The following is an 11594-nucleotide window of genomic DNA, read 5'->3' on the forward strand; positions in this document are numbered from 1 at the left end:
AGAAGACAAATAACCCAAGGTTTTTTGTTTGTTTGTTTGTTTTTAAGGGTTTCACGGCGATTGCAACACATTTAGGTCATATCAGCGCTAGTAAAAAGGAAGAAAATGGGCAGTAAAAAGTTCTAGAATTACAATTAAAGCACCCAAGAAAAGGTAAGACAAAGGGGAATTTGTTCAAATAGGGAACAAATGTAGATTCCAAGAGCACTCTATCGCAGTACTTAGTTTGAGATCCCGAAATATCCAGACGCCAAGAGGAAGACACTCAATTGTTTACAAATAATATAGAGTAAAAAAGAAAAATAATACAGTACATAACAAAGAGATCCTTTACAAGAAAAAAAAAAAAAAACATCTCCCAAAACTAACACATTTGACTGTTTCCAGGACAAAACCAAGTAATCTCATTCCAAGACAAAGACAGAAAGCAAGTTGGAAAACAGATTTAGGGGGATAGAAGATGGTATGTACCTCCCTGTTCACTATGGGAGGTCAGGTACCCCATCCAGCAAGGTTTTTTTTATACCTAGACGATAAAACATGATTTTTTTTTTTCTATCGTATATTTTTCTGTTTTGTCTAGCTCTGAATCATGCAGACCTTTTCGATTTTAAAATGAACATTATGACAATTAGGAAATGATTCATAAGATACTAAACAAAAAATAAATAATAAAAATATACATTTCACTGATCCCCTCTCGTTTATAATCCCCGAGTCAGAATAAGGGGAAAACGCCTGAGTATGTAATTCCATTCCTGAACAAGGACAGGAAGCCACACGGAAGAGCTAACAGATATATACAAGGACAGAAAGAAGACAAAGCAAGACCCCCCCCCTCCCTCCCTCCTCTCCCCTTGTATTCAAAGACAGTAAAACTAGTCAAGGAGGAGACACGAATGCATGATAAAAATTTGTATAGGTTAGTGTGATACACTTTGTACCAGTACCAGACAAAACAAGACCCCTCCTCCCTCCCTCATAAAAAGAAGAAAAATATCAGCATTTCTCGCCTTTGGATAGATAACAAAAGGCACTTTTTTATTTTTGCTTTTGTCTGACGAATGCTGTACTGTACACATCTTTTCAGGACAAAGACTGAAAGACGGGTGGAAGAAAATAGAATAAGAGGCAAAAAAAATATTTGACCTCCCAAACCCATGATAAAAGTAAAAGAATCAAAGGCACCAATCCAATCAATTATTATATAAAACATTTTATTTGCTGTCGGGAATTAAGTATAAAAATACAATCAATAAAATGGAATGTGACAACAAGGCAGGGCAGGATAAAAATGATGCTACCATGATTTGACAACACTTTTTGAAAACTTCTTTCATTGTAATATTATGTATTATTATTATAACATTCATCCTTTTATATTTGATAGTTTTGTTTTATGTGGAATATTCATTTTTATATTTTCAATAAAATCAAATATAAAGGCATTTTATAAACCTAAAATTCTAATAAATTATTTATTTTTTTTTAGCTCAGGAAGTATTTATCGCTTTAAAATGTAACAAAACTAACATTTTTGTCATAGGGCACGAAACTAAATAATCAACAGAAATGGATCCTGATACTTTGGCATTTGGTTACCTGTAAGGCTTGTGTTGTAGATTAAAACTCAACCGTTTGTAAAATGAATTAAACTCGCATCTATTGGAATGTGATATGTAAAATGCATAGAAATGAGTAACTGCTTGAATTGACATCCTAAAGGATAAAATAACCCAAGATAAGTTGCCGTATATGAAATAAAAATTAATGTTTCAAAAAATACTTTATTAGGCATAAAAATCTTTAAATGGTTAAAAGATCGGGAACTATTTTTTCTCAATTTATAAAATCATAGAGTTTTGAAATATCAAACCATAAATTTATAAATATTTTGTAATTTAAGAAAAAAATAAATTAAAATAAACAAAATTTTAAAAATGAACAAACCCCAAACAACAAAACTACGCATTAAAATGGCTCTTTGTACAATACGGTATATTCACAGATGAAATTACCACAATCAATCAAAATTTAACCATTCAAATGTTCTATTGAAACATTTAAAAACCACTTTGACATATGATAGATACACATTTCTAAACAAACTGGGATATCAAAGACAAGACATGAGCTCTAACATCAACCATTTCGTCCTATCAATATTTTCTTTCTTGCACAAACCAGTCTCACATTTAGTCACAGCTTTAACCATACCATAAGATCTGATACTCAATGAATTTATAAAGACAATCAAAATGTTGCATTGCACTCAATTTGACAAATAATTACACGGCTTTCACCTTTCAAAGACTGGAGAAAAAAAAATCCTCAGAAACTCTAAAAATAAGATGCTAACGAGTTACCACAAACAATTGTGTCAATTAGATAAAATTTGATAATTAAATTTTCTCAGAATCTATAGACATTCAAAATCAAAGAGATTCAAAATTTAAACATTGGTTTTACTTCTTTTCTTTTAATACGAGTCAAAAAATTCATATAAGATTTTAAAAAGGAAAACGTTTTCTTTTAAATAGAGAATGACGAATGCAACATCATGATTGCTTTATGTTGATATGAGATTATTTACAAGTAAAGGAAGGTAATAAAACATTTAGATGAACAAGTCATTACGGGGTGGCTTTTCCTCCATAGGAGGACCATTCCTGGGCGGCGGTCGTTCTCTATCCGAATCATAGTAATCAGAAGGGGGATTGTCACGATAGACGGGCCTTTCCCTGTCAGAATCGTGATATTCAAGAGGAGGTTTTTCCCGATATGCTGACCTATCCCTGTCTGAGTCATAGTTTTGCTGAGGGGGAGGCCGATAGCCCTGGTTTGGGTGAGGTCGGGGTCCAGGCCCCCCAGGACCAAATCCTCTTTGGGGAGGAGGACGTTCCCCTGGGTATCCAGGCGGATAGCCTGCACGCTGGGCATGTGGTGGTGGTCCCTGGGAAAATTGTGGAGCTAGAAAGACATAGAAAAACAGAGAACTTTATCTAGGAGTAAAAAGTGTTTAAAATCATAAAGCAATGTATGATCTTTAAAAATTTAATGACTTTAAATACTTTAAACATAATGTGTAGCATAGGATTAAGTGTGATGCAGATCCATAGGTTAGTAAAACAATAGCAGAAAAATCCCAACCTTTTAAAATCTTCCTGCCAACACAGTATTTTAATAACCTTTAACCTTTATAACCTTTAAGCCCCCATTTTTACAGCACTAACCCCCACTTTTTGAGCAATTGAGATGTTACTCTATCCTGCACCTACCGGACTTTTTAGTATTGTATTTATGTTGATTTTTTAAAATTTTTGTTGTTGGCTGAAGAAGGGTTTGGAGCCCAAAATGCCATGTTTGGCATTTTGTTCTTATTTGAAGTGGTTATATTCATTTTTAAAAATTACTTTTTTTACAGTCCACAGCTTGTACCAGCTTAGTATCACTGTGATGTGACACTAAAACTCAAAATGAGTACATATCTTAATTTTGAGTGCTGATGGTGCCAAAAACTTAAAAGGGAGGAAAATTTTAAATGATTGCCTTTAAGCCCCATTATTTTTACAGCATTCACCCCCCCCCCTCCCCCCCCCCCCCCACACACACACACAGACACCCATTTTTAGAACAATTGAGATGATAAACTATCATTGATACTCTAGCTAACTTCTAGAGAGTGGGAAACTGCACCTATTTGTTCCACCACACATCAAATCTCTCACTGCCAGTACATCTGATTGAGGGAAATATAACTGTAAAAAAAAAGAGGAAATTCCTCCTCTGACTCAAAAATCGCAGATTTCCGTGGATCCGAGGAAAACCATCAGCATTGAATTTTCTTCTCTACTCATATGTGAATAAAAGACAAACCTGGGCGTGTCACAGAAGTAGGAGCCACGGGATAGTGAGAATGTCTCCTATTGTGAAACAGCTTGGGACCTTTTGTCCTCCTGGCTCTCCGTCTGTGCCACCAACAAACAAATAGGACTGTAAGGGCTGCGACTACAACAGCACCAACAATGGAACATCCTACTATGATCCCAATTCTGAAATTAATAAAAAAAAAAAAAAGAAACAATGTGAATCCAAAAAAGAAATAAATGCAACTTAAAAGAATAACTTCATATCGTGCTGCTATGTGGTCTAGTGGTATGACACTCGCTTTCGGATCGGAAGGTCCTGGGTTGAGCCTCGCTCGGCGCATAGTTAGGTCCTTGGAGAAGGCTCTTTACTCACTTTCTCTCACTGTACTCAGATGTAAAATGAGTACCTGACCGTTAACAGCGTTGTCTCCGTCCGAAAAAATTGTAATGCCGCCTAACAGTAACAGGCGTCATGTCCCGTCCTACATGTTAAGTGTTGCTGTTGGCCAGGGACCATTGTAAAGCGCTTTGAGCACATTTAGTGGATATTGCGCTATATAAAGGGGTCCCTTGTCAACAGCAACAATTAACATGTAGGACGGGACATGACGCCTGTTAGGCAATATTACAATTTTTCGGACAAAGACAACGCTGTTAACAGCCAGGTACTCATTGTACAACTGTGTACGGTGAGAGAATGTGAGTAAAGAGTCTTTTCCAAGGACTAAACTATGCGCCGAACGTGAGGCTTGAACCCAGGACCTTCCGATCCGAAAGCGAGTGTCATACCACAAGACCACCTAGCCTTATCCATCAAAAGAAGGCAAGTCACAAAAATACTTTGGGGATAAATAAAACTGCAATAATTTAGTTTCTACTCAAATTGTGTAAAAAAAAACCTCTCTTGTCTAACTACAACAGTATTGAGGAATTATGTCACAAATGTGGATTTAAAAAGCATGTTCTGCTCGGAGAAACACCTGAGAACTTTAATGCTTCTTCTTTTCTTTATAAATCCTATTCTGATCTTACACCATAATATTGAAAAAACACCTACGGGGCACAGCAATGTCTGTTGAAGGAGTTTCCACAGCAATCCCAGAAACAATCAATATAGTCTGGCTGTTGACTGAAGTAATGTTGATATTTGGCACATTTCCATGCACTGACACCTGGGAAAATAAAGGAAAAAAATGTTTTTAAAATACTTTTCAATTTGTCAATTAATTAAACGCCACGAATCAAAAATTGGACATTCTAATATTACAATATATGCACAATATCAAATATTCAATTCGAAACTAAACAGCTGATGTAGAAAGCGAAACAGGGCTTGGTGTGTTTCATTTCTTAAAAAAAAAAAAAAAAGACCATTGCAGTATGCAGTAGCATTACTCAGTATAACTATGTCATTCTGTTTATATTAATTGAATTGAATTGAATAAAATATTTATTTTCAGTAAAAATACATGTGCATACATCTTTCACACAAAAAATTCATACTAGAATAACAGCAAACAAATATAAAAATTATAATTTAAAAAAAAAGGTACATTAAAAAAAAAAAATCTGATTTCAAATCAGTAAAAGCCTTTTTAGCCTTTTCACCGATATATGAATTTTTACTGTAAATACTTTGCATATAAATCAAATACTCTACATTTTCCATATAAATATAAATGACATGCCTTGCAGTTTCACTAAATATTAGGACCCACGTACAAGTACAAGAAGGAAATAATAACAAAAATTGGCCTATGAAATTTGAGGACTGAACAATTAATAATTAAAAAATAAACTCCATTTAAATTTTTAAAAAGTAAAGTTCTTACGATTCATAATTTCTTTAGCAAAACATGCTCTACAACACACAGTTCATTTTCTTAAAATTTTATGATGAGAAATTTGAATTTAAAAAATATTGGTTTTCTATCGTAACGAATGTGACGATTTTCCTATATAGTTGGTAAGGAGAGGGTTAAAGTAAAATCCAGCCCTATCTGCAATGAATAATAGTTATAATCAACGAGTGCAGATGGTTCATCTAGTGTATTTATATTTGAATTTACCAGAATGTGATAATGTAAATGGTGCTGCTCGAAGCTCGAAGAAATAGATAACAAGGTTTTGTTTATTCATCTTAACTACGCCACTACATTATCTCATTCATCTGTAGTTTCATTCATCCTGTTTTGTTGATAAAGGGGAAACCCAAAACGTTCATGGGCCATTCCATGTAAAATGTTACCTGGGAACTAATTTTTCAAAGGGGTATAACTCAAATAAAAGTTGGTGTAAACTTTAGAGGACTAATTAAACTTTATTTTTGTTATAAAAGTAACCTCCCTTTTTGGTCATGTGACTCGGCGGCCATCTTGAAAAACAGCACATGTTTACAAGCCAGATATTTGCTGAAAGTGGTAATCTTCTGAAGCCCAATACTGCACCGTTTGGCACCACAGGTACTTGAATTTGTTTCTTATACTTAAAAACATGTTTTACTACTTGAAACTATTGTTTAATATTTTAAAATTGTCATATTACACTAGAAATCGTCACTCATGAGGACTCAATTTTCGTGTCCCATCAGTTACCATTTAGGACATAAAGTTTTCTTAGCTGCCATAATTTTTTTTAAAAATATCTTGAGCCTTTAGATTTTCTGTCAATGCATAGGGCATGTTAGAATGACCATAAACTTTATTTCCATATTTATCATTTTTTCGCGTTACAATGGTAACTGACGGACAGTAACTGATGGGACAAAGCTGTGTCAGTCTTCTGTCCCGTCAGTTACTGGCTCAGAGAGGAGTAAAGCATTACTTTTTTTTTACATAGACTTTAAATATTAATGTTTGTATTGCATAATAGCTTAGTTCAATCCTTGTGTAATGATTTTGAAGACTCAAAATGAATTCAACTCAATTAAAATCCCAAGGAGAGAGAAATGACTTTTGTGGGGAGGTGTCTGAGAAAGACTTTTGTGGGGAGGTGCTGAGAAAGTTCCTATCATCCTGTTGAAGCTTATTCTGACATCTTTTTCTATCTTTATCTCTTGCCCAGATCTGTATCAAAGACAAAATGCCACCAAAGTCACCCGCACAAAAATGAGAGAGTACAGAGAAAGAATGGGGGAAGAGAAGAAAAAAGAAGTGAAGGAGAAAAATAAAGAGCAAGCGAAGAAATATCGGGCAAGCATGAGTGAGGAGAAGCGCAAAAAAGCAGAGAGACTCAGTAACACGCGTAGAAAGAGAGAGGCACGAAGAAAAGCCAAAGTTTCTAGTGTTTCCCCTAAGCACAATCCTCTTTTCTCTAGTGTCCAGTCAGAGGGAAAAGCTATAAGAAAAGTAGTGAATTCTCTACCTCAAAGTCCTAGGCGTAAAATTGCAGTATTTAAAAAATTGGCAGTACAACATGGTATTCTTGTGGAGAAATCAAAAACATCCAGGAGAAACTTGTTTGAGTCTGAGAACTTAACAAAGATGATCACGAGCTTTTATGAAAATGATGAAATTTCCCGCCAAAGTCCAGGCAAAAAGGATTTTGTTACAGTTAAAGATAGTGAAGGAAATAAACAGCAGATCCAGAAACGTGTTATGCTTATGAACATTATGGAAGCGTTCCAGCAGTTCAAAAAGGAAAGACCAGACATCAAAGTGGGTAAAAGTAAATTTGCACAATTGAGACCACAACATGTAACTATAACCGAGAAAGACCACCATGTATGCTGCTGTATATATCATTCATAGGAAGAGTTTTAAATTCCAACAAGCCAGACATTTGGAACATGAAGTTCCTGCACAAAACAACGGTTGGTGGCATCAGCTACTTTTCATGGCCTGAAAGAGATGATACAGATGCAGTCCACAGACAAGTGATTTTCTATGGACATGTGAACTTAGAAGGCTGCTTGCAATTTACAATTCCAGACCTCAACACCATCAGTGCAGCCTTTGCTTCCCGAAAAGATTTATAAATCTGATTCCCATTTTTTTATTTAGCTGTTCTGTTGAAAGTTGTCATCATGTGACAAAGAATTGTTTTATTCAGTGGATGAATTTTATTTTCTTGTTCTGGTTTCATGGGTGTTAAAAAGCACTATCTTTCAAATTTTCTAAGCCGTCAGTTTTCATCATTTAATTACGTATCCTTTTTAATATTATTAAATAATTCATTTACAAATGGGCAAAGCTCATGATAATCTAGTCAGTCACAGAACATGACACTGAATGAATGAAACAAGTGCCAGTGTAGTCAGTATGTCTTTTGATTTTAAATTTAATAGTAACAATTGTTTTCCCACCTGTTGCAATGTCATGTTTAATTTGTAGAAGATGATTATTATCATTTTTCTTTTACTTTTAATAATCAACTAAATTGATCATGGTCTTACTTGGATTGTTAGTGGACACTTAAATTTCATTTTAGTTTCCCACAAGTTTACTACTACTTAGCGTCGCCAGATGGATATCTTTGTTCACTTTATTTTTGCTATAAGGCATTAAATTTACAAACCAATTATGCTGTTAATTGGCCTGAAATTATCTTTTTAATTTGTTTAATGAGGCTTGAGAGTACAAACATTCTTTGCTTGAAAATAAGATTGTGATTTATTTTTATTTCTATCTTGGTCACTTTCGTGTCCCATCAGTTACCAACATAGTGTCCCATCAGTTACTCAAAGTGTCACTTATTATCGGCTATAAACGTAAAAGTTGCTGCTTCATATTTCTTATTCTTGTACTGTATGTTAAGACACTATTTTAAAATACATACAAAGCAAAAACAACAATTGGAGTAAATTAGTTTCAGAGAATTTTTAAGTTGTAATATACGTATAAAAATGGTGGTATTTTTTCTGTCCCATCAGTTACCGAAGGGTTAAGAGATCATAAAATGAGCCAAAATTAATTAATTTTTTTTTAACCACTTTTGTTACAATCTTTCATTGCCATTCAATGCATTTAAGCAATAAAAGTGTGAATAAATCTGTTTCCCTTAGTTCTGTGGTATCTTATTTCATTGAAAATATGCTCTGAATGTCCCATCAGTTACCATGGAATGGCCCTCATTTGATCTGTTTTTGTAATTAAATTGAAGCTTACATTCAATTTCACATTATTATTTATATCAAGAATGTGATAGAAAGATAGGACTAAATGATGTCGCATGTCCTGGTGATTCTAGGATAAAGAGCAGTTCTATAACACAACGACATTGTGATCTAGAAGGTGAGTTATTTTCACGTCGACAGACAGAACAGACACAAACGATTCTCTTCTTATTCTAATCTACTTGTCATTTCAATTCATGTTTAAAATTTAAACAAATTATTTTTAATGTGGTGATTTACGAGTTTTTTTTTTTTTTAATACTACCTGGAATTGTAGAAAAGTCTTCCTTTTGACCTAAATTGGTTGATCTGATTAATATCTGATAATGCAACAATGATGTTCGGTGGTAGTTGTATACATTCTCATTCCTTCTCATTTACCTCTATCTACTCGCTGCCAAAAGCAAAAAAGGCAGTGTCTACGTACACGGTAACCGGGCACCTAGCCCCAGGATCTACGTACACGGTAACTGGTATGCATCTTTAATTGAACCCCCCAAAAACTTTTAGTAAAAGCGAACAACAATTTCCATCATAACTTTCTTATGGGCGAGTTGGGGATGCCTTCCGCAAGCACCTACATCCCCAGTATTCTTGTTTGTTTTTTTTTTTTATAATGTTTTAATAGGGGGTTTGGGAGGGTGGAAACTTTTTTTTTTTTAAGTCTCCCCCCCCCCCCCCCCCCCCGCCAAACCCCCTACTAGAACATTATAAAGAAAAGTTTTCCCCCTCCCAAACCCCCTATTAGAACAAGAATACTGGGGAAGTAGGAGCTTTCGGGAGGCCTCAATCAAAAATCGCGATGATAGCAAGACATATAGATAGTATTAGTGGTCAGAATCGGTCAGGTACACAATTCATTGATGACATAACGCTTACTGATTTACCGCCACTTCCTCCTTCACAAGATGCGGGTTTAATCTATGGAATAAGTTTGTAACCCCCCTTGTGATTTTGGATGATAAAGTTTGTTTTGGTTCCAATCACAACACGGAAGTGGCGGCCAGCTTCATTTTATGACAAGCACCACAAAGAAACAACAAACAAAGGCGAGGAGATAAGCAAGTAGCTAAAATCAACAAATAAGTATTACATTAACCCCGAAGTCAAGGCTTTGTCTAAGACAACGCAGTATGAAGTTATAACCTAATTTACCTGTGACAATTGTGAAGAAGGCACACAGGTGAGTTAACACCTGGGACGCCATTTTTTCACCTGCAATAAATTGTTTCATTTGCCAGGCCTTTTTACGACACGTGATAAAAGTCGCCAAAAGTATTTTTCCAACTAACTTCTTGGTTCTTGACATACTCGTGTCGTTTCAGCACTAGAGAATAATATTTTTTTTAAAAAGAACAGAAAAGAAAAACAAACAACAAAACAAAACAAGAGTAAAACAAACAAAAAAACAAACAAACAAAATGAGAAAAAGGGTTTTATCGTACCATGGGTTGAATGTACATGAAAAGTTGAGGATGGATAAATCGAGGCTGCATAAGTTGATTTTCGTGTAAATCGATGTTTTTCTTCATACTACATTTGCAACCATGGGCTTAAAGGACTTATGTGGGTCCATGTTTACAACGTAAGATTCGAAACGGGTTTAAAAGTGAATTGAATGACGTGAAATAATGAAGTTAGCTGCGATTCAGTTCGCTCATTTATAAGAATCTTCTTCTAATTTTAGTACCAGATTGACATCCGATTAAGAGAATCAATGAGAATTATAACAGGATGTCTCAAGTCAACTCCAACTCAGTGGCTCCAAACACTGAGCGGCATTGCATCACCAAGTTTAAAACGACAAGATGCTAATCAACGGATGCATGTAAGAATTGACGAAGCCAGAGACAACATTCCCATAAAATCAATCATAAAGGGGGCACCTTCAACAACTAGACTTAAATCGAGAAGACCTTTCCACCTAACAAAAATGGTAGACTTCAGTGTGTAGAGAAATGTGGAACAGGGAAACACCAAAAGGAGGAAACATAATTAAAGATCCAACCATAAGAGTGCCTGCATTCAATAACTCCAGGAAATACTGAATTTCCTCAAACCGCCTCTTAACTGGACATGGCAGAACTGCATCAAATGTGTACAGATGGAAACTTGGAAACATACCTGCCAGAAATGTCAGGCAGCCCCAGAGACCAGCGATCACATCGTCCTCCACTGTCCAGTCACTAAACTTGAAGGTGGCTACGAAACCATCCTTAGGGCGGAGGAAGACTTGAGAAGCTGGGTTGACGAAATACATTTGGAGGTGTAGCCATACGCTACTACTACTACTACTATACAAAACATTTATAATGGAGAGAAAAATAAAGTGAGTAGATGTGACTCATTTGACGAAATGTGATATTTTGTAATAAATTATTTGTGTTTGTGTTTTTTTTTGTCTCCTGACGAAGGCCAAGGGCCGAAACGTCATCTGTTTTGTGTTGTTCCCTTATATATGAGTCGCATCTACTCACTTTATTTTTCTCTCCATTTTACTGGCTCATTTAGGCACCTCTAGCTTTGGTTTTAAAACATTTATAACCTTTGCTTTCATGAACGATGCTCTCGAAGTGAATCTACAAGTGGAGATTTAAATCCAATTTGGGTCG

The 11594-nt window shown here is 35.2% G+C and overlaps 2 protein-coding genes across 2 annotated transcripts; one reads left to right on the top strand and one right to left on the bottom strand.

The window, feature by feature from the left end:
• Window positions 1-1198: 1198 nt before the first annotated feature.
• LOC144974458 (uncharacterized) lies at window positions 1199-10220 on the bottom strand. The gene is made up of 4 exons (XM_078917336.1): window positions 10138-10220; window positions 4927-5041; window positions 3877-4052; window positions 1199-2970 (listed from the first exon to the last, which is right to left on the bottom strand). The coding sequence occupies exons 1-4, from the start codon at window positions 10214-10216 to the stop codon at window positions 2618-2620; spliced, it is 723 nt and encodes a 240-aa protein (XP_078773462.1). The 5' UTR covers window positions 10217-10220; the 3' UTR covers window positions 1199-2617.
• On the top strand, window positions 6099-8930 carry LOC144974457 (uncharacterized). Its single transcript, XM_078917335.1, has 2 exons — window positions 6099-6331; window positions 6933-8930. Exons 1-2 carry the CDS (start codon window positions 6259-6261, stop codon window positions 7616-7618), a joined length of 759 nt encoding a protein of 252 aa, XP_078773461.1. The 5' UTR covers window positions 6099-6258; the 3' UTR covers window positions 7619-8930.
• Window positions 10221-11594: the final 1374 nt, after the last annotated feature.

This window comes from Berghia stephanieae, chromosome 6 (assembly GCF_034508935.2).
Source record: "Berghia stephanieae isolate SIO BIC M18660-M18661 chromosome 6, UCSD_Bste_1.3, whole genome shotgun sequence".
Taxonomy (NCBI): Eukaryota; Metazoa; Mollusca; class Gastropoda; order Nudibranchia; family Aeolidiidae; genus Berghia; species Berghia stephanieae.